The sequence below is a fragment of the Protopterus annectens genome, chromosome 10.part0, assembly GCF_019279795.1.
Source record: "Protopterus annectens isolate FY-2018-M chromosome 10.part0, PAN1.0, whole genome shotgun sequence".
Classification (NCBI taxonomy): domain Eukaryota; kingdom Metazoa; phylum Chordata; order Ceratodontiformes; family Protopteridae; genus Protopterus; species Protopterus annectens.
This window is the reverse complement of record NC_056744.1, coordinates 1783184325-1783208733: the sequence shown is the minus strand read 5'-3', so window position 1 is coordinate 1783208733 and position 24409 is coordinate 1783184325. Positions and strand designations below refer to the sequence as shown.

The 24409-nt window shown below is 39.9% G+C and overlaps 1 protein-coding gene across 1 annotated transcript in view; it reads right to left on the bottom strand.

The window, feature by feature from the left end:
- LOC122814496 (integrin alpha-M-like) overlaps nucleotides 1–24409 on the bottom strand; it is a 935681-nt gene that overhangs the window by 5741 nt on the left and 905531 nt on the right. Inside the window, exons 29-30 of the mRNA XM_044087070.1 lie at nucleotides 22202–22306; nucleotides 6648–6758 (exon numbers count right to left, since the gene is read on the bottom strand). Of these exons, the coding sequence (XP_043943005.1) occupies nucleotides 6648–6758; nucleotides 22202–22306 (216 nt within the window). The remainder of the gene's footprint in view (nucleotides 1–6647; nucleotides 6759–22201; nucleotides 22307–24409) is intronic.

The following is a 24409-nucleotide window of genomic DNA, read 5'->3' as shown; positions in this document are numbered from 1 at the left end:
ACGTGCAAACTGTGATCAGAGAAGGCTCTAAGGTCAACAGAGACCAGGCTGAATACCTAGAAGATGACTGGAGACAAAGCACAAGTGCTCAAGGAAATATTCCAGGCGTTAGCACCTCAAGTACAAGGGGGAAATGAGTGGAGTTAAAGAAGAATGGCAGAGCCTCAAAACAGCATGTGTTAGGGCTGCAGAAAAGATATGTGGCTGAGCCCGGTATGGAAATAAGGTACATAAGGAAAGCTGGTGGTGGAATACAGAAGTCCAGGAAGTCATCAAAAAAAGATGGAGTACAAGAAAAAGTGGGAGCTAGAAAAGACAGACCAGGCTAAGATGGAACAGTGGTTGTCTAACAAAGAGGTTAGGAGAGCACTCACAATAGTGAAAAGTAAGGCATCAGAAACAATCTATCAGCTTTTGGAATGTGACTTAGTAAATAGTGCAAAGAAACTTTATCAGCATGCAAAACAAATACATAAAGATAAAGAAGATAGTCATCAGACACCCTTCGTAAGTGATGCCAACAGCAACCTACTCACCAGTCGACAGGATTTCAAAGGTAGAGGGAAGGAGTACTTCAAGCAGCTTCTGAATGAAGAAAACCCCACAGACGTTACTGCCTCAGACACAGCCTATGATGACAGAAGGGGAGGAGCTGTGCTGCCCCAGACACAGCCTATGATGACAGAAGGGGCAGAGCTGTACTGCCGCAGACACAGCCTATGAGAGAAGGGGAGGAGCTGTACTACCTCAGACACAGCTTATGATGAGAGAAGGGGAGGAGCTGTACTGCCCCAGACACAGTCTATGATGAGTGATGAGGAGCCCACCCTAGCAGAATGTAAGAACAGCACTAAGCAAAAAGAAGGCAGGGAAAGCAGCAGTTTCAGATGAGGCGAAAGCAGGTAGATCAAGATGTTGGGTGAGATAGGGAAGAGATCGCTCCTGAAGGCAACCCAAGCAGTATGGAGAAAAAGGAGCATCGCACTCGACTGGGGAATGGTTGAGGATTGACATAATAGTTAAGGTGTTTACCTCAGAGACACAAGGTGCAGGTTGTGATTCTCACTTTTGAAGGAAATTATCTAGGCTTAAAATGGCCCACAGGGGCATCTAACATAGTACTTACATATGATCCTATAAACCTATAAGGATGTTAGTGCTAAAGTACAAGACAAAGGGGACATTCACAACTGTGGGTAGTACGGCAGTAGCAAACTCCTGTCAAACTGCATGAAATTTCTGGAGAGGATGATTGACAAATGCAAACACAGAGCAGAAGAAAGTAAAATGTGAGATGAGCAGTCTGGATTCAGATCGGGATGCAGCACAACTGATCAGATGTGAGAGAGACAGCTGAAAAGAAGCTAGAGATGAGGAAGAAGTCCAAATGATCATTCCTAGACTTGGAGAAAGCAAGTGATAACATGCAATGGAAGATGATTTGGACAGTGCTGTGAAGGTTAGAAGTTCCAGAAACTTGGTAGCATTAGTATAGGCTACGTACATGGACCCAATCCCATAAGTACAGTGTTCAGACTCTGAGAGGAGTTCCCAGTGGGAGTGGGTATGCATCAAGGTTCAGTCTGAGCCCACTGCTGTTCATACTGGTGATAGACTACATTAGCAAACAGGTCAGGGCAACAGACCAATAAAGTTGCTCTATGCAGATGATGTGGCAGTACAGGCAGACTGAAAAACAGCTTTGGCAAAGAATAGAGGATTGGAATACAAAACCAAGGCACATGGGATGAAACAAAGTACAGGTGAGACAGTGGTAATGGCAGCAAATGGGGGAACCAGAAGAAGCTAAGAACTGAGATAGAAGGGAAAATAGCGGAATAGGTTAACAACTTCAAATATCTGGGAGGGGTGGTTGAGGAGAAGGGAAGTCTGAATGAGGAGGTCAAACTAGAATTAGAGGGGCTGCAGCCAACTGGCATAGAGTTTCAGGTGTAGTATGTAACAGAAAAATGCCAAAGAAGCTGAAAAGTAATGTGTAGAAAACTGTGCAACCAGCACTTCTGTATGGTATGGACATCTGGGCAGAGAAACCAGGGCAGCTGAGGACGCTAGAAGTGATGGACACAAAAATCCTGATACAGGTGGCAGGATGCACAATGCAGGGCAGATGAACAGGGCAGCTGAGGACGCTAGAAGTGATGGACACAAAAAGCCTGATACAGGTGGCAGGATGCACAATGCAGGGCAGATGAACAGGGCAGCTGAGGACGCTAGAAGTGATGGACATAAAAAGCCTGATACAGGTGGCAGGATGCACAATGCAGGGCAGATGAACAGGGCAGCTGAGGACGCTAGAAGTGATGGACACAAAAAGCCTGATACAGGTGGCAGGATGCACAATGCAGGGCAGATGAACGGGGCAGCTGAGGACGCTAGAAGTGATGGACACAAAAAGCCTGATACAGGTGGCAGGATGCACAATGCAGGGCAGATGAACAGGGCAGCTGAGGACGCTAGAAGTGATGGACACAAAAAGCCTGATGCAGGTGGCAGGATGCACAATGCAGGGCAGATGAACAGGGCAGCTGAGGACGCTAGAAGTGATGGACACAAAAAGCCTGATGCAGGTGGCAGGATGCACAATGCAGGGCAGATGAAGACATGAGGGCAATAGAACAGAAGCCCAACTAGCTTCAACTGCAGAAAAGGTCAAAGAGATTAGATTATGGGGGCTCAGGCACATGTGGAGAAAAACAGAAGATACTCTAGTAAGAAAATGTTGGACAAACAGTAAGAAGGCAAGAGGAAACAAGGACTTCCAGCTAAGAGATGGATAGATTGTGTGAGAGAAGACCTGTGATAGCCAGGCATGGGTGTCAGAGAAGGTAGGAGAGTGGCACTGAATCGAGAGAGAGAGATGGAGACAGTTGAGGTGACACCCTGACCCTGTGAAGAAAAATGGGAAAAAGGGAGGTGATGATGACCTGATTATCTGCTAACTAATATGTACCGGAGAATTTATCTCATATTCCACGCATAACGTTACCACAAGGATCTAGTATAACTTCCTTATTATTTAATGCATATTTCACTGTTGTGCTGTTGCTTGAGGGCACAGAAACATGCAGATGTGTAGATTACATCAATCAAACTGGTAGTCAAAATCATTACAGAAAAAAAAGATGAGATGTTAAAGCATTTTGTTGAGAACATTAATCACTGTTTAAGTGTCTGAAGTATGAGTTAAGGGTTAAGAGGCCACTAAATTGTTTCATAAGACATTAGGTAACATTAAGCTTCTGCAGGATTATAATAATAATAATAATTTACCAGTAAACACAATGCAACTATTTTATTTTTATTTTAATTGTGTCATTTCTCAACCAGGTAAGTGGTCTGATCCATGGACTATTTTCAGCCACAATCCAGGCCACAAGGGTAATGGAAAATTAAACATATACATATGGACAGTTTAATATGGACAGTTTAGTATAGCCAATCAAGGTACATGTTTTTGGGAGGGGCCCCACACACAGACAGACAGACACACACATGCGTACACATGCACACACACACACACACACACACACACACACACACACGCACATACCCACGCACACAAACATACACATGAGGGAAAACACAAAACTTCACACAGACAGTGAGCAAAGATCAGGAGTTAAATACCAAACTTTAAGCCACAATGTTGCTTTAAATGTTGAAATCACAGTAGGCAATCATCTAGGATTCACCTTTCACATTAAGCAGCTCTATACACATACCACAAAGCAGATCAGAGCGTTTCAAAGAGCAGAGAAATGGTTATTAGATCCATACTGCAATTCTCTGCACTTATATGGTTACCTTGTAAATAACGTCAGTCAAATCGAAAGGCTACAATGCAGAAGGCTCAAAGGAACTGATGGTTTTAAATTGATATTAGGTGACGACTAGAGTGAGACAGTCAAGGCTACAGTCAATGTTCTACTGGACAATCAGAGATTTACTTTTGATATAGAGCCCGTAATGATGAATGTCTTCTTACTTCCTTAAATTTAATAAGAACACAACACTTAATTTAAGGGGGTGCAAAGTGATACTGCTAAGGGGAATCTTTTAGCAGCTTGTGGTAAGCTGACTGGCTGGTTGAGTGTAGCACCAATATGGAATGGGTCACTAAGCAGTACAAGGAGTCACTAAATACTGACAACTTAAAGGGAAAGACAGATAACGTTTCTGACATAGATATATGGTGTTAGATAAGACATTAGGAAGATTTTCTTTAACCACCTGTCTGAAAACCCACGGGTGCGGGTGGATGTTACCCTGGGGTTTTATCCTTATTATTTATGTTGCCTCCAATCTATGGTGGGGCTTTAAATTCCTGTAATAATCTCTTCTTCATAGTTTCTTATCTATGTAATACATAACTGAGGGTCTGCACAAGCATGAACTAAACAGTCAAAATATACTTGCTTCTGATTTCTTTTTAACATCTGTTGCATTTACTTACTCATTCACATTAGGTAGTCATATCATCTTGTGAATTGACTGATTTCTTTTTAACATCTGTTGCATTTATTTACTCATTCACATTAGTCAGTCATATGATCTTGTGAATTAACTGATTTCTTTTTAACATCTGTTGCATTTATTTACTCATTCACATTAGTTAGTCATATGATCTTGTGAATTGACTGATTTCTTTTTAACATCTGTTGCATTTATTTACTCATTCACATTAGTTAGTCATATGATCTTGTGAATTAACTGATTTCTTTTTAACATCTGTTGCATTTATTTACTCATTCACATTAGTTAGTCATATGATCTTGTGAATTGACTGATTTCTTTTTAACATCTGTTGCATTTATTTACTCATTCACATTAGTTAGTCATATGACTTGTGAAATGACTGATTTCACCGCCAACCTCTAATTTTTCATGTCTCTGCTTGCCAAGTCCATGGCTCACTCCTGGGTGCTATGACCACAGTGCATGTAGCTGTAAAGGAAGAAGGAGCGCTCTTATCTTTTTTAACCATAGAAAGTGCCATGGGGCAGGATCTTACCATCAGCAGCAGATGCATGGCTGTCATTACTCCCAGGTATTTTCATGACAGCTCTCCCTGATGCAAAACCAAGAGCTCTGCATTCAAAGACATTCTGCTGGAATAGCTTGCACTCCTGCCAATGCTATAACCTCTACCTAGGATAATGGGGGCATTTATAAAAAGAATGTTGACTCCTATGACTGTTACAGAGCCATCTAAGCAGGATAATCAGATTTTAGTTGAAGCAGTTGACAAAGGAATGCCAACACCTTGATGATTATAGAGATATTCAACACAAAGATTCTGACTTCCTTCATGGTATTGACAGAGCTGTCAAATGCACAGCTGTAAACTCCTTATGGTGGTGATGAAAATGTCCAACACAGGAACCTCAGCCTCAACATGACAAGGATAGAAGCTTTGAACATAGGAATACTGACCCCTCCCCGGACTGGTAACTCAATCATTTTACTTTAGAATGCCAACTTAGTGTAAATATATTATACAGACACAGCATTCAGAGGAATGTCAATCCCCCAAATTTATCATACCTTGGAAGACATTGCAAATACCTGAAGTCATTACTTGACCTGAAATCATTAGTACTGAAGATGGATGTACATTCAGTCTCTGTTTCAAAAAGACTGGATAAAGCCTTTTAGGAAATTGGAATACAAAAATCTTCTTCTTTTGGCTTTTCCTGGTTAGGGGTTGCCACAGCGGATCACCTGTCTGCTCATGATTGGTAGTGGAGTTTTATGGTGTCGAGTTGTCAGCCCAGTGTCCAACCTTTCACAGAAGGCACACACACACTCACGCCTAGGGCCAATTTAGAGTGTCCAAACCACCTACAGAATGTCTTTGGGAGGAAACCCATGTGACCACAGGGAGGACATGCAGAGTCCACACAGAAGGCACCCCAGCTGAGGATCGAACCATAGAACCTCTTGCTGTGAGGCAGCAACGCTAACCGCTGCACCACCATGGCTGCCCAATTTGGAATACAAAAATAAATGCTAATTTTCAAGTTGTAAGACTTATGTTTGGGATCAAGTCCGGTTTATCAAAACAGTCTGTTAGAGCCTTTTTGCTCAAAGTCAAGTTTCCAGAACTAATTTCTTAAAGAATGGATACTTCGAAAATTTCAGTTTTTGAATATTCTAGAAATTAAATAGCACAGCCCTTGAGAACTACATATAAGAGGCCCTGCTTCCTTATGCCCTTCAATCTGAAGTTACTACCTTTAAATTTAAATGGTGTATTTAGTTAAGGGGCTTGTTGATGGAGGGACTATTGTTACCCTGAAGTCACTTCATTTACCCCAGTAAAATTCAGAAACCTATTTTATTTTAAAAATATTCCCTATTTGTGAAATCCTCATGTATAATAGTTGATTTGATGAAACACATATTGTTTCAATGAATCATAATGTCTAATCTTGACTAATTTTATTTGCCACAGAAAACTGCTCTGTATACATCACTGGTTTCAAATTCATAAGATCCATTGGAATGATAAAAGCTTTACTGACTTCAGCAGAGATCTATGGGCCACCACCAAGACCACTGTTTTGCTAAAATATCTGACAATTTTGGAATAAATTGTTGAAAAACAAAATGGCAGTGCACCTTACCTTATAAAGTCCAAGAGTTATGAGCCCCAGAAGAAGCAGTCCTCCAACAGTGCTACCAATAATGATGGGGAGGTAGTTATAGTCATCATACACCTCAAGTTCGGTTGTAGCCTTGATAAAAAAAAGGAGCAGGGAGTAAAGGGAAGAACATATAAATTAATGTTTCTACAGATGATCAAAAAGAACACACCTGTTGAACACACAACTCAGTATGACCACGATCATTAGTTATTGTTCAATAAGGTGACAGCTTGCAACACGCCACATGATCATGATACATTTTGCAATAACTCACAGATAAAAGCACCACTCACAGCATAAGTAACATAAATAAATAAGTAAATAAATAATTAAACAAAACAAGTATTAGCTGGAAGTGTTTAATACAAATACATTAAGAAACTCCACGGTATTGGTTAATCGCCTCACAGCATAAGACAAACACATGTAAATCCCCCAGAAACCAACATCCTGACATGTCTTTTTGCATATTTATTGTAAACAGTGTTGAACCTGCAGAATTCTTGAGATGATACCATCTGCTTTAGTTCTGATTCAGGTGGAATGAAAAATCAGAGGTGGCTTAGAGTCGGACATTCACATGCTACGCAGCAAACTTTTATCTCTTGGTGGAGTATAACGGGAGGTGAAGCACCTCAGAGAATCACAGCTTCCCGCTACTTGTAGGGTATTGGGGTGACACTATATTAGGTATAAACCACACAGAAAAATGTTACCACATCTGACAAATCTGCACAGATGTATGTGTCATCTCACTGCATCTTCATGCCATGGCTAGATACCTACGTCACTTACAGAAACATGTTATTTCAACAATTACAGGAGGTGTCAGAAAATGAACTATGTGATGTAGCACATGCATCACACAGCTAAGCATTCTACAAGCAAATCCACTCTCTAGCAGGGGTTCTGTCACCAGAATAACTACTTAGTAATGCTGGGAAATGAAAACAGCTTTGGTGACACTCCAGTCAGCATTTTTCCACAGTAATGCTTCATCTCTGTACCACAAAGTAGGTGGAAAGTATGACTGTTTTAAAAAAAGGAATTTATCTCATGTATAAACAGGAGGCTCTGGCATTCTGTAACGTGAAGTTTCAAAACATGCTATATAACTATGGCACATCCTGTATTAATCCAGAGATGACAAATGGTATTGATAGAAATAAATTCAAGCCATAAAATATCTAACACATGTGCATTGCTCCACTGTTTAATCACAGCGATACACTTCAGAGAGTGGTATCGCAGGCAGGCTCCTTGCCTGTAATAACAAGTCTGACATACAGATGGAGGACTTGTACCTGAGAACCTCAGCCAAACTCAGTGTCTGTGATAAATGCTTGGGCAGTTCATAGGTTCATAGGTAGGTACTAGGCTATTGGCCCTAGGGCCTACAGCCAAACTCAGTGTCTGTGATAAATGCTTGGGCAGTTCATAGGTCCATAGGTAGGTACTAGGCTATTGGCCCTAGGGCCTATATAAGCCTAGCCAAAAAGGTACCCTGGCTTTCGCCACCCAAGAAAATTATTTTCCTCTCCCCCTGTCAAGCAGAGCCACTGAGGTGATCCCCGGGGTGAATTTCCTATTTTCAATCCAATCATCAAAATTTTTCTTGAAGAGTGCTAATGAGGAGCTTTGTTTGATATAGATAGGTAGTTTGTTCCAGAGTATGGGAAGTCTCTGGGACAGGAATCTATCCCTCCAGCATGTTCTGTTTATTGTGGTGACAAGGTTTAGGTCCCTAGAGAGTGTAGCTCAGAGGGATTGGGATTTCTTTAAGTGAAGCATGTCCAACAGCTCTGGGTTTAACATTGCTTTGTATGACAGGAAGAGATTTCCTCGGAGTAGGTGATATGTGACAGAGTAAAGCTGGAGTTTTTTGAGACAGTCTGCATAGGGCATCTGTTTGAGGCCAGTAAACAATCTTTGTGAGGTATTATTGGGCCTTTCCAGTTGTTGTAGATGTCTTGTGAGTTACATACCAAAAGGGGCATTGTACTCTAAAATGGGTCTAATGAGTGATGAGTAGAGGGGAACAATGACCTCTTTTTTTCCTGGATGAGAAACCTTTTGTGATGAGGTGTGCCACGTAGAAAGATCTCCTGACTACTGTGGCAATGTGATTATCAAAGGAGAGACTACTGTCCACCTGTGTCCCAAGGTCTCTTATCACACTTTCGGTGTTAAGTAGACTAGCACCTATGTGGTAACTTATGGGTACAGAGTTTTTATCAAAGGGGATGACAATGCACTTTTTGGCATTGAGCTTGAGGCCATGGCTTTGACACCAGGTATCTGTCTCAGTGAGGCCCTTTTGTAGGATGTCCACATCGTTAGGAGTTTCGATTATGGCTCCTAGTTTGCAGTCATCTGTGAACTTCATTAGCCAAAGTTCTATGTTAGCCTGTACTTCAGGAAAAGTAGATACCAAACAAGAGAGGACCCAGGACTGAACTCTGTGGTACTCCACTTTTCACTGGTCTGAAGTCAGATTTGGAGTCTGCTACTTTCACAGTGTGGGTTTGTCAGTGAGCCAGTTGGCAACCCATTTTGTGACATAGGGATTTATACCTAGTTTAGTGAGTTTATCAATAATTCTAGAGTGGGGGATGGTGTCAAAGGCCTTGGTGAGAACTAGATAGGCTGTGTGAACTGCCTTACCCTCGTCTATGGCCTTGGTGACTGCTTCAAAGAAATCTGTCAGGTTTAGGAGACATGATCTTCCTTTTACAAACTGAACTGGGTGGGGTCCAGAGTTTGGAGATTACCTATGTCTTTGTTTATAAGTTCCATGATGATACATTCTGTGGCCTTGCAGACCAGGCTCGTTAGGCTAATGGGGTGGTAGTTCCCAAGGTTTGTGGTGGCTCCCCCTTTATGGAGTGGGATAACAGTCACTGTGCGCCATTCAGTGGGCACAACGCCTGAGATGAGGCTATGATTGAACATGGTGCTTAGGTGGGGTGCCAGTTCATTATGTAGTTTGTATAGAACACAGCCTAGGATGTTGTCAGGTCCCATGGATGCTGTGTTCTTGGCTTTGGAGGGTGTGGTTTTTACCTGTAGAGCCGTGATGACAGAAACTTTGCATTCTTCCAGTATAGAGATGGGCCCTTTAGGGGGTGAGAGGTGGGTAAAGTTAACACTGAACCTATCTGGCAGGATGTTGGCAATATCAGTTGGTTCTGTATATTTAGTAACCTAGAATGCTACTGAATGTCAGTACCCCTTCTGGGCACAGTGGGGTCCCCATTCAGTTTCTCGCCACATTGCAAAGTAATGAACTGGGCAAATCCTCACCTCCCAAAATGGTGTCATCTGGGAGAACAAGATTGATTTCCGCTGTTGGTATAGCAAGAGTGGGTTGGCAGAAGCTGTTAACTCTCAGTACACAAGTTTTGAAATCAAGGATATACAGGAAGGACACATTCAGTAATTCATATCTAGAATACACCAGTTGTCATCCTGCCAGTCAGAAAAGGAGTATTTCGAAGGGCCAATGCATTAGAGCTGCCAGAATGACTTTGGAATATAATGATATGATAAAACGAGTTGGAATATAATGATATGATAAAACGAGTTAGAATATATAGGCGCCCTATTTGAGGAAAGGGGATATCATTGATCTTTAATAAAATATGTTACTGGATATGTATCAAACGAATGGGAGAAAAATATAGACCACATTTAGGAGTAGGTCTAGAGAAGAACAAGGGTGAATTTGAGAAGGACAAAGATATTCAATATAATAGGGCATGTGTGGTGGAGTATAGCCCATATGTTGAGGAAGTTAAGAATATCATAAGACACAAATGGAATATTTTGAGATGTGATGAAATAGTACTCAGTAAAGTGGGTAAAACACCTAGATATGTATACAAGACAGGACATAATTTAAAGTATAGATTTGAAAGAGGAAATACAGTGTCTAATTATGATAAAGGAGATGGGTACACTAGGAAATGTGGGCGATGTCATCAGTATAAAGATATTATAGAGGAGAAAACTATACCTTTAGGGGATGCCAACCACACTAAAATATGGTTTAAGAAGGGAAACTGTCTATCCCAACATGTTATATATCTGGCCAAGTGTGAGATATGTCCGAGCTTTTATGTGGGAAAGATGGACCAACAACTTAGGAATAGGATTTATGATCATACATATTGCATAAAAAGGAAAGATCGAAATAATGCTTTGTGCAGACACATAGAGATGTATGATGAGAGTCATTCTTTTAAATTTAGGATATTGGAACAGGTCAAAGTAGATTCTAGGGGTGGAAACATCAAGGCTAAACTGGGTGAAAAGGAAGTTAAATGGCAACTTATGTTAAATGCAGCCAAGGCTCCTGGGTTGAACGACCATATACCCACTAAGTCGATTTTAGATGCAAGATTATGAATAGACAGTCTAATTAGTGTATATATATATATATATATATATATATATATATATATATATATATATATATATATATATATATATATATATATATATATTGGGCATAGAATACAGCGACCTAAGTAGAAAATGAAGTAAGAAGAAGGCTGACTTCATTATGTTGGATAAACAAGTCATTACAGGCATTTTTAGGAAGGGTACAAACACCTAACATATTATATAATTTATAATACACAAAATGTTTTTTTTTTATTTCATGTATTTTCTTTACGTGTTGTTTTTTGTATTTTTTTTTAACATGTGATATGTTTTTGAGCAAATGGTAATAGAAATGCAATGGTGGATAGGGTGAAAATGTGCTGTTAAGGATGTAATATACATAAGCATAAGCAGCTATTTGTGAGCTGACATAAACTGTGAATATTCATTAGGTCATGTTTAATTAATGAAAGAGCCTAATTGATAGTTCATTCCCATTGGAGGTTAATTTTATTTAAGCTGGAAATACAATTATACACTTGTTCTGATGAAGTCTGCATTTGGCAGATGAAAGCGCTTAACCTAAGTGGTTCGTTTTTATATTTTTTAATAAAAGTAATTTAAAACGTTTGAGGTGTTCATGAGCTGTGGCACCATATCTTATATATGTTGTGTATTTTGGTATTTAAAATTTGAAAGTTCTGATATCATAAAGGTATAATTTATGCTGACACTTACTGTAAAACATGTCCTTTTCTCCTAGGCAATCCTGATATTTAGTCTCAAAAATGTTATAAAACAGGATTACCCTGATCTTTGTGTCAATATCACAGTTCCTCAGAATATGCTGAAGAGGTTCTTTTGGCACAGAGGAGTAATTTCTAGTCTCATATCTTTACTTACACTATGTTATGTTCATCTAATTCAGATTTATTTTTCATATAAAATTTTAGGATTTACTTCTGCTTTAGTTAATTGATAAATAATCTCGGTTATTTGTAACTATTGTTTTTCTGGCAAGCAAGCAAGTAAGAATATGTTTTAATCATTTCCTAATTATTTACTTTCCATGACTTTCTGACTATTAAATATGATAGATTTGAGTCATGTTGTATAATACCTTTTTTTCAAATATTTTTAAACAGAGTTTTTCTATTGTGGGTTGCTAAGCAACATGTATAATGCTCCATACAATATTCTCTTTTATCATTATCTGCTTTAAAAATTCACAATCCAACAACTTTGTTGAATTAACCAATTTAATAATACTATAACATTCTTCAGTGCGTGTTCACTTATTAACCCAAACTCTCCTGTTAGGTAAACAACTGGGATTGATTCTAAGTGTATAAACAGGTACTTACCAACTTATAAACCATGAAAACAAACAATAATAAGGCAGTAACCACCAGGCCAAATATGAAAACTAGTTCAGCTTTAGTAAAACAAAAGAAAAAGATAAAGTTGATAAAACTGCATCATAAGCGCTTTCGGGTGTAACCCTTCATCAGATGATATGTCAGTCAAACACACACACATTTTTATATATAAAATGTAACCAGATAGATTCAATACTGAACCCTCCTTTTCATTAAAGCCGGTTTTAAAGGAACCACTTCATTCAATTCTGGGGCTTTATCAACTCCCAGTCTAAGAATCCATTTCATTTTCGTGTACTCAATCTCATTTTTTAAATCTTTCATCCTGCTATTCTTAGTAATTATCTGTATCACCATGAACAAAAATAGATGTCTCTCATGCAAAATTGTATGTTTATACCAATCACTGTCTTCATTATTCAACCTTATATCAGACAGGTGTTTCAAAATCCTGTCCTTTAACCTACAGTTAGTTTTTCCAACATAATATGCAGTACATTGTTGACAGATAGCAATATAAACAACATTGTGTCTATTGGAGTCTAAATAAACATTCAAAGAATATGTCTTGTTAGTTCTTGGATAGACAAATTGATTTTCCTTCATAATGTGTGTGCAGGCTTTACAATGATGGCAGGCCTAGGTACCCTTTTTTACAGTACTAAATCTCTTATTAGTAATTGAAAAAGATTCATGACATAAAATGTCTTTCAAATTTCTATTCTTTTTAAAGGTGAACCTAGGTTGTGTTTCTACAATGCTGGCTATCTTCTCATCAGTCATCAGAATTCTCCAATTATTTCTCATGATCTGACATATCCCACCTATATCACTACTATAAGTGAGGTTCGACTGTGCACCTGTAATACTCCCTTTATTTTTTTCTTTGTGACTGCTGTAACTTATAAACCATCTGAAATAATTGATCAGCATGAATTTATGTTGGGAAGAAGCTGCCAGAAAAGCCTTGATTTTTTTTTTTAAGTTTTATGTCAGATATAATCGATGCTGTGGTTTAGTAGATATTTGATGACATGCGTGACATTTGAAATTATTTCATTAGTTAAAAATCAAAAAGCATATAAGAAAATGAACTGCAGTTTAAGGAAATCATTGTATGTCGATCAAATTATAAACAAGGGCATGGCATCTAGGTCCAAAGATATCATTGTTTTGCTGTACTTCACCCTCATTAGACCAATCATTCAGTACAAGGTCGTCTTTAGTACTTTAGTATATACCTTACCAGGCATACTTAACAACTGGAGCAGGTTCCTCAAGAAAAGAATACTACGCATGGACATGTCCAACACACACGTGCACAACACACGTGCCCACACGTGCACAACACACACACACACACACACACACACACACACACACACACACACACACACACACACACACACACACACACACACACACACACACACACACACAACACACACACACACACACACACACACACACATATACACACACACACACACACACACACACACACACACACACACACACACACACACACACACACACACACACACTCTCTCTGCCTTTAAACCCTATCTCTGTGCTTGGTCTCCTACAGACTGATCTATGTTGCAGATCCACAAAATTATTTACATCAGAATTACCTGATCTAGGGAACTAAACTCATCTGCAACATAAATAGGGCATGTTGAAGGGACATGTATGTGTCAGACTACTCCTTCTATGAAACAGGTTTTCCATCCATGTAAAGCAGAGTTCTTCCCTAACACAATTCAAGCTTAACTCAAACCAGTGGATGGGGAATTGGAAATTTACCCTGGTCTGAAACCTATGTCTCTTGTAGAAAGAAGCAGCCTATAAATGTTTCAGCACCCATAACCAAACCTAAATATACCCCATAAAATACTCCTAAGGTATGAAAGCTTGTCAGATACATTTGGGAAGCATGATCCTGGTAACATTACCATAGCAATCACCTATGAACTTATGAACCTATGAAGTTGGCTTGGGGATATAAAACAGAGAGCAGTGGTCAAAGATTTCTGCTCTGATTTCAGATAGGGCAGAGTTCCACAGTAAGCATCTAAAAATCCAAATGTTTTTAGTCCACTTTTCACAAATGGTGAAATATTTAGAGGACTGAAAGTTAAACTGTATTTCTAATAACCCCTCCTCAGATACCAAAAGATTCATGAACATGAACTAAGTAATCTGTTAGGTAATAATAAGTGCAAAATTTAAAAGTGAAATAGTTGTAAGTATCTTTGTAAATGACATTCTTGCCAAGATTTTTGATGCCACATTAATATAGTATGCTAATGACTCCAGTATTACTTGTACTGCTAAGTGTCTGTACGTTGCAGCATTCCACACAACTTAACATTCAAAGTCTAGAACAGTGGGATAAAGACTCAAATCTTTAGTTAAAGGCTAAAAATTAAATTACTTGTATTTAGCTATGTTGAAATATCTGTCACTTCAGAAAAACTTTTAGGTATACTCATAGAACATAAATTATCCTTCAAGAAACATACTGCCTTTGTAACCTCAAAAACTCACAAAAAGTTAGATATGTTATGCAAATTAAACCCCAACCTAATAGAAACAGAAACAGCACAATTATATACTGCCCAAACCATTACTACCTTTGTTACTATATCCATCTTCTGTCCTAGCTAATATTCCAAAAGCCGTGCCTACATAAGCTAGAACAAACATACAATAGACTCAGAGGTTAGTACTAGGCTAGCTACCCTTGTGGGCCATTACAAGCCTAGCCAATTACCCCATGTAAGAATCAAACCCTGCACATTGTGTCTGTAAGGTAAACACCAACTTCCCCTAATAACAATATAAAATACACTGTTAATGTCTCCAACAAAATACATCAGTGTAAAGCACTTTGTAAGGTTAACTGACTAGAGCTAAGACACCTTTTAATATTTAACCCATTAAAAACACAATAAAAGTGAGTATGAACCCAAATGTCCACCAGTCTCAAATGCACAGCAGGCAGTAACCTAAGATCTCTGACACAAAATCTCATAGAAGTCGTCAAATCAAACTATCACTCTGGTGACTCTTTATACTCTGTTTTAGTAGCCAAGCTGTGGAAATCTATTCCCCCATACTTTAGACATGAGTAAAAAAAAAAACTTCTGTAGAGTCTAAAATCCAACCTGCCTTCTACTTGTGCCAATCCTTGTACCTGAATTTCATCGCTAACCTTCTTACCTCCATCTCTTATCTATCCTAGTTTCTCCCTGTCTTCCTCTACCTTCCTTAACCACTATACTTTCTATATTCTTAACTTTATATTCAACTGTTGTCATATACTGTTAGATTTATATGTAACATTCATTGTTTATGTTTTTATTGATGACTCATACCTCCTAACTGTCCAGATTTTCACAGAATGTCCAGATTTTTGACTCATATCTTAGGTCTGTTCCTGATAAAATGTATAGTTTTCTAGATTTTTGTGGCAAATAGTGAGGATTGAAATCACTAAATTATCATAGGCATCTGAATTTCAGACTTCATATCCTTCAGAAAATGCATGGAAACAGAAAACCTTTTATTCTAGTAACTTTCTAAGTTTATAAGAGCAATATTTAAAATTTGTCCTTATTTTTGGGGCTTTGTCCAGATGTTTTGTGCCAAGAGATTGAGAGCTATGACTGACATATGTAAGTATTTTGTAACTGTTTTGTGTAGGCATTGAAGAATGTCATGCAAAGTTCATCTTTTGTTACATTTTGCTACATTTGTTGAATAACTGTGGAGCCTTTCTCCCCAGACCTTTGCTGAAAATAGGCTTTTAGCTCAATTGTATAATTCTCAGTCAATAAATGAAAATAAATAAATAAAGATTGCATTATGTTATAATATTACTTTTTGCAGAATTTAAAGGATATTTAAAAGAGAGACAAGTTTGACTTCTGATGCATATTTTGCTAATAAGAATTAGAAATTAGCTCAGTTCCTTTTAATTTATTCATCCAAGAAACAGGTTATTAGCACTAGAGACACCATATTTTTTACAAAATAAATAAATAATCAGTTTAAAACTGCTCTTATGCCATAAAAGGTTTGAACTCTGTATAGAATATACCAGCTTTGGCATGTCTTTCTTTCTTTACTGTTAGTTGTCAGGATAAACACTGATGAAAGCAGGCCCATTTAGGTTCATAGGTTCATAGGTTTATACTAGGCTATCTGCCCTAAGGCATTTATAAGCCTAGCCCAAATTATTGTGGCTTACGCCACCCCTTATATGAAAAAATACTGTGCCCATTAGTTTGTTGTGCCTCTGTCCAGCAGTGACCCAGAGATGATTCCCGGGGTAAACCTACGATCTCCCATCCACAGGTCTAGATTTCTCTTGAACAGAGTCAGCGAGGTGCTCTGCCTCACATGGACCGGGATTTTATTCCACAGCATAGGGAGTCTCTGAGTGATAAATCTATCCCTCCAGCACGTCCTATTTATATCCGTGCTAAGGTTTAAGTCGCTTGCTCTAGTGGTTTTGGTGGATTTGGATTTTTGAGGTGGAGCATGTCCATTAATTCCGGTTGACATGGCCTTGTATGTCAGGCACATGTCACCTCTGAGCAGACGGTATGCACTGAATAGAGCTGGAGTTTCTTCAATCTGGCAGCATATGACAGATTTTGGAGTCCCTTTATCCTTTTGGTGAGGAACTTTGGGGTCTCTCCAATTGCTGCAGATGTCGGGTGAGATACATCCCGAATGGGGCATTGTACTCGATCATTGGTCTGATAAGTGAAGAGTACAGGGAACAATGACCTCACTAGATCTGGATGTGAATCCTTCATGATCAGGTGGGCAATGTAGAAGGTCTTTCTAACCACTTTAGCAATGTGAGTGTCAAAAGAAAGGCCACTGTCAACCTGGGTCCCCAGGTCCCTGATAACCTCTTCTGTGGTTAGTGGATTGCCACCTATATGGTAGCTTGCGGTTACCTTGTTTTTCCCAAGGGTATGACTATACATTTTTGGCTTAACTTCAGGCCATGGCTCTGGCACCAGCTATCTGTTTCCGTGAGTCCCTTCTGAAGGATATCAGTGTCCGATGCACTTTCCACTATGGCGCCCAGTTTGCAGTCATCTGCAAACTTTGTCAGCCAAAGTCCTCCCATGTTGGCCTGTACTTCTGAGAAGTAGATGCCAAACAATAGGGGCCAAAGACCGAGCCCTGTGGGACACCACTTGTGACCGCTTGGAGTCTGACACAGCGCCAGCAACTCTAACCCTGTGGGTTCTGTCCTGCCAGTTTGCAACCCATCTTGTGACATATGGGTTTACATTTAAGCTGGAAAGTTTTTCTACAATACCCGAGTGGGTATTGTGTCGAAAGCCTTGCAAGGTCAAGGTAGGCTGTATGGACTGCCTTTCCTCATCAATGGCCTTGGTGACTATTTCAAGAAGTCGACCAAGTTCAAAAGGCATGATCTTCCCTTGACAAAGCTAAACTGGGTCGGGTCCAATGTCTGCAAGTCCCCATATCTTTGTTTATGAGCTCCATTATGATCCTCCATAGCTTTGCAGACTAGACTTGTTGCTTATGGGGCGGTAATTACCAGGGTCCAGAGGCGCCACCTTTGGAGTGGGACCACAGTTGCCGCACGCCACCCTTGGGCACGATCCTGTGGTAAGGCTGAGATTAAACAGCTGCCTTATGTGCGGGTTTAATTCCTCATTTAGCTCGTAGCACACAGGGGACACCATCCGTCCCATTGATGCTGTGTTTTAGCTTTAGAGAGAGCAGCTTTCACCTGCATTTGAGATGTCCGGGAGGCTACACTGCTGGGATAGTTATCTCTCCTTTAGGGGAGAGGGGTGAAGTTTGCACTGAACCTGTCTGCCAGTATGTTGGCAATGTCTGTGGGTTCAGTGATTTTTGTATCATTTTGGACTAATTCTGAGCATATCTGTGAGTTTCCACCCAGGTTCCTAACATAGCTGAAAAAGGCCTTATGATTGTCCTTGAATCCATGGCAATTTTTCTTTCAAAATTGGCCTTAGTTGATTTTATGAGTGCTCGTAATTTTTACTAATGATCAGGGGTGACTTCCTTTATGGATTTTGTTCTATCATGTAATAGCTTTCTCCTCTTATTGTAAAGTTTGTTAATGGCTGGGGTCCACCAGACTGGACGCTTGCCCTTTGTGGAAAGAGTCTTGGTTTTATTTGGGATTGCCTGATCCATGCAGTCCTGGAGGTGTTCATAGAAGGCATTTGTAAGGGCTTCAGCTTGGGTTGTGGTTTCCTCTGTCTCAGGGGCCTTGAAGGATACCACACCAGTCTTGAGTAGTGTGAAGTTTGCTTTAGAGAAGTTCTTCACTATGGTCTTTTTGTTTGTTTGGGGGGGGATGTGATTTCCAGTGAGATTAGTTTATGATCAGATCTCACCAATGAGGGATATACTCGTGTGGAGCATTTTGTCCCCATGTTTGTGACAATGAGATCTAGTATATTTTCTCCTCTCGTGGGAACAGTGACTAGCTGTTCCATGGCATTTGAATTTATGAACTCCAGGAACCGTTGGGCTAGAAAGTTAGGGCTTGAGTAATGTTCCCAGTCTATATTCAGGTAGTTGAAGTCACCCAATATGATGGTGTTTGAGACACATTTATACCCTCCAGTGTCTTCAGGAAGGCTGTGTGGGGTTCCTGAGTTTGAGAGGGTGGCCTGTAGCATGCTACAATTTGTAGAGCAGTTTTGCCTATTGTTAGTTGCACCTGGATGGCAAGCTTCATGCGTTACCAACCTGGAGGTGTGAGTATCCTTTATGAATATGGATACACCCTCCTTTTGTGGAGTGGTCCGGTTTTGGGGCCGAACGCATGATGAGGTAAACCTAATAGTGCCGGGTGCTCTCAGGAGCCTTGAACCAGGTTTCAGTTACAGCACAGACATCGATGTTCTCCATACTGAGAAGGGCCTCGAGTGCGTGCATTTTGAGATTTAGACTTCTGGCATTGAGCAGCATTACCTCAATTTCTTCCCATTTTTGTTTTCTAGGGTGGGGTTAGAATTTGAGCCTTGCCTAAAAAAGGCACTATGGGGTGGCAAGAGCCTTAGCCAATATCCGAATCCTAGGGTGACAGGTGCAAGCCTCATGGCAGCGTGGCTTGTCAAGCATGTCATCCCAGGCAGACAGACACTGGATCCCCTTTGAATGACACCAGACATTAAGCCAATTGTTAAAGCTGATCATCTTGTCTCTATATTGTGGCATCATTCTTGGTGAAGGAAGGATACTGCTCAGGGTTAGGGTCATACCTGCCTGGGCTACATAATCAGAGAGCTCCACTACTCAGATTAAAAATTGGAAAAATGTTTACAGATAAGATACAGAGCAATTTACTTACATAAGTAAATGTTTATATAACAAAATCTTGAATGCCTTTTGTTTGAATAACAACGTATCAAAAAAACAAAACAAACAAAAAAAAAAAAACATTGTAAACACCCAAATAGGCTTTAGCATGGTTCCTGCAGGTGGGGATTGGGCAAGATGATTTTCTTTGGTTAGTTGTAAGCACTATTTTATGATTCCATGTTTTTTGTTCACTGTTTCATGACTTGAAAAAAAAAAAAACGTATAAAATCAAATGCAACCACGTATACATATAGAATGGCTATGCATATATTTCGCGATTACGCAGGCATGTGCAAAGGGCATGCATACAAGTGAATAGTATGCAAGCACAGGTTAGAAACTTGCAACAGTTTTAAAAATATTCACATGGTTATTTAATAAATATGCACAGAAAATAACAAAAACAGTGAAGAACTTTAAAATACTGAATTTTAGCAGATCATGGTAAATGCAAAAAATGCTTACAGTGCAACAGTCAGCAGGAAATGAAGCTGGATTTATCTAGAAGGTTGACATAGGTAAGCCATTAAGATAACTTTGCCTGTTAGGAGGTGTTTAATCATAGACATAAAGATAAACTAGAAAAATAAATTGTTAGCAACTGACCGAAGTTAAGAAAGACATAAAATAGGGTTAGTCAAACAGAAAGTTCTTAAATTGTTATGCAGTGTGTGAAAAAAGAATATGAGCATTTGCTTCACAGTATAGCTTTTAGTTTGTACCAGAACTCATTTGGAATTTCACTGTTTCTGATTTTCAGTTACAGAGAGAGAAAAACAGATCATTACCAGGCAGGTACTTTGATGTGTACAGAAGAGAGACTGAAGAGCATATGGTACTATTTAAAAGTTCTTTGAGGATGGCTTGGAGAGTTGCTGTATGAAATGACTGTGAAAAACAGGAAGAGAAAAGGGTCTGCCCTTTCCCTAATTTGATGTCAGTCAGGTAGAACCAGACAATTTTGTACAATGATATTACGATTTGAACAATAGCAGAATGAACCTGCAGATACAATTACTAAGGATTTGTAGGCCTTTAACCTTTTGGGCAGAAGAATATTTAATTCATCAAACTATTTTCTGAGATACCATCAGTGCATTTCTTATGATCTCCCTTGTACAAAGTTAACATATAACCTGATGACAACAAACTGGACAAATCAAGCTCATAGAAAAATGCAGGCAAAACAGTAGGTGACAAAAAAAATTGTTTCCTTATTTTAATATGCTAAGCAAACCTCCTACACCCCTTACTTGTATATACTAATGCTGCCATTATAAAACTGTGTGGGGAAGACAAACCATAGCTGGCCTTAGGCAAAGGCCAACTGGATGGCCGCCTAGGGCACCTCTCTAGCAGGAACACTTTTCCAGTATTTATTTTTTTGTAGTAAAGAAATTGTTTCTTTAAAATGTGTTGAATGAAAACAGGAAAACTCGAAGAGTCAAACCACCAGTGAGAAAGATGAAGAAAAAAAGCAATCTGGATGGTGTAGGTTGACAAGGATGGGGGAACCAGGTGGTGTTCAGGGGATGCTGTGGATCCCTTTTGTCTAGGGCACCAGTTAAATCAAGGCCAGCTGTGAGAGAAACACCATGGAGAAGTTTAAAGATCACTCATGTTATTGTGATCTCACTGTGCTGCAAATCAGTGTTAGAACATATGGCTTGTGCTGAATTCAGAGACTCGGTATTAGGGAGATTACATTCCACAAGATATCATTCAGCAAAAGAGGGATACCCCAAAGGTTACAGCTACCCTAACTACAACATCAAACCTTTTATGAGTAGATCCACAAAGCATCATTTATAAGGTCTAACTTTGCAATCCCCATTGAAATGGCTCTGCTCTAACATCACAGAAAATATCTATTTTTAAAGATAAATATAGCTGTCATAACAGTATACAGGAAATCATACAAACAAAGAAGACAGCAGACTATTAGGGAACATATTCTGAAAGTTTGACTGGGAAACTGAAATGGCAATGTTGTATTTCTTCCTCATATATCAAGGATATGTGTGTGTGTGTTTGTACAGACATAGGTTCATCGATTACTACTAGGCTAACTGCCCTTGGGGGGCCATTTTAAGCCTAGACAATTACCCCATGTGAGATTCAAACACCTTAACCATTATGCCAACCTTCCACATTATGAATTCCCAAACTTCAACCAACAATACTTCTGCCACTGCAAATTTATTATTTCTATGTCCCTGAACCCCACCAAGACTTTGATCGTATACATAATCTATTTCCATCACATAGACTGCAAAGCAGAAAGGAAGCACATTGCGCAATGCAACACAGAGCACACATTCGAGACTTTGAGAGTGAAGTGCCACAAAACAGGTAGTTAAAATGACGTACCTCTGCTTTGATGAAAATATCCTGATCCTGAGACACATGGACATATTTCTGACCGTCATATATGATGCTAGCAGAACTGGCTAAAAAGACCTTTTTCAGTAGTGTCTGTAATTATTAAATGAAAAAGAAAAATAGTACAGTGAGGCAGTTATCCTGTGAGCATATGGGTTTACATTTAAGCTGGTAGTTTTTCTACAATACCCGAGTGGGTATTGTGTAAAGCCTTGCAAGGTCAAGGTAGGCTGTATGGACTGCCTTTCCTCATCAATGGCCTTGGTGACTATTTCAAGAAGTCACCAAGTTCAAAAGGCATGATCTTCCCTTGACAAAGAAACTGGGTCGGGTCCAATGTCTGCAAGTCCCCTATATCTTTGTTTATGAGCTCCATTATGATCCTCTCCATAGCTTTGCAGACTAGACTTGTTAAGCTTATGGGGCGGTAATTACCAGGGTCCGTAGAGGCGCCACCTTTGTGGAGTGGGACCACAGTTGCCGTACGTCACTCCTTGGGCACGTATCCTGTGGTAAGGCTGAGATTAAACAGCTGCCTTATGTGCGGGTTTAATTCCTCATTTAGCTCGTGTAGCACACAGCCGGGGACACCATCCGGTCCCATTGATGCTGTGTTTTAGCTTTAGAGAGAGCAGCTTTCACCTGCGCATTTGAGATGTCCGGGAGGCTACACTCGGCTGGGATAGTTATCTCTCCTTTAGGGGGGGAGAGGGGGGTGAAGTTTGCACTGAACCTGTCTGCCAGTATGTTGGCAATGTCTGTGGGTTCAGTGATTTTTGTATCATTTTGGACTAATTCTGAGCATATCTGTGAGTTTCCACCCAGGTTCCTAACATAGCTGAAAAAGGCCTTATGATTGTCCTTTGAATCCATGGCAATTTTTCTCTCAAAATTGGCCTTAGTTGATTTTATGAGTGCTCGTAATTTTTTACTAATGATCAGGGGTGACTTCCCTTTTATGGATTTTGTTCTATCATGTAATAGCTTTCTCCTCTTATTGTAAAGTTTGTTAATGGCTGGGGTCCACCAGACTGGACGTTTGCCCTTTGTGGAAAGAGTCTTGGTTTTATTTGGGATTGCCTGATCCATGCAGTCCTGGAGGTGTTCATAGAAGGCATTTGTAAGGGCTTCCGCAGCTTGGGTTGTGGTTTCCTCTGTCTCAGGGGCCTTGAAGGATACCACACCAGTCTTGAGTAGTGTGAAGTTTGCTTTAGAGAAGTTCTTCACTATGGTCTTTTTTGTTTGTGGGTGGGGCGAATGTGGATTTCCAGTGAGATTAGTTTATGATCAGATCTCACCAATGAGGGATATACTCCCGGTGTGGAGCATTTTGTCCCCATGTTTGTGACAATGAGATCTAGTATATTTTCTCCTCTCGTGGGAACAGTGACTAGCTGTTCCATGGCATTTGAATTTATGAACTCCAGGAACCGTTGGGCTAGAAAGTTAGGGCTTGAGTAATGTTCCCAGTCTATATTCAGGTAGTTGAAGTCACCCAATATGATGGTGTTTGGAGACACATTTATACCCTCCAGTGTCTTCAGGAAGGCTGTGTGGGGTTCCTGAGTTTGAGAGGGTGGCCTGTAGCATGCTACAATTTGTAGAGCAGTTTTGCCTATTGTTAGTTGCACCTGGATGGTTTCCGAAGCTTCATGCGTTGCCACCAACCTGGAGGTGTGAGTATCCTTTATGAATATGGATACACCCTCCTTTTGTGGAGTGGTCCGGGTTTTGGGGCGAACGCATGATATGAGGTAAAACCTAATAGTGCCGGGTGCTCTCAGGAGCCTTGAACCAGGTTTCAGTTACAGCACAGACATCGATGTTCTCCATACTGAGAAGGGCCTCGAGTGCGTGCATTTTGAGATTTAGACTTCTGGCATTGAGCAGCATTACCCTCAATTTCTTCCCATTTTTGTTTTCTAGGGTGGTAGGTTTAGAATTTGAGCCTTGCCTAAAAAGGCACTATGGGGTGGCAAGAGCCTTAGCCAATATCCGGAATCCAGGGTGACAGGTGCAAGCCGCCTTAGCAGCGTGGCTTGTCAAGCATGTCATCCCAGGCAGACAGACACTGGATCCCTTTGAATGACACCAGACATTAAGCCAATTGTTAAAGCTGATCATCTTGTCTCTATATTGTGGCATCATTCTTGGTGAAGGAAGGATACTGCTCAGGGTTAGGTCATACCCCGGGCT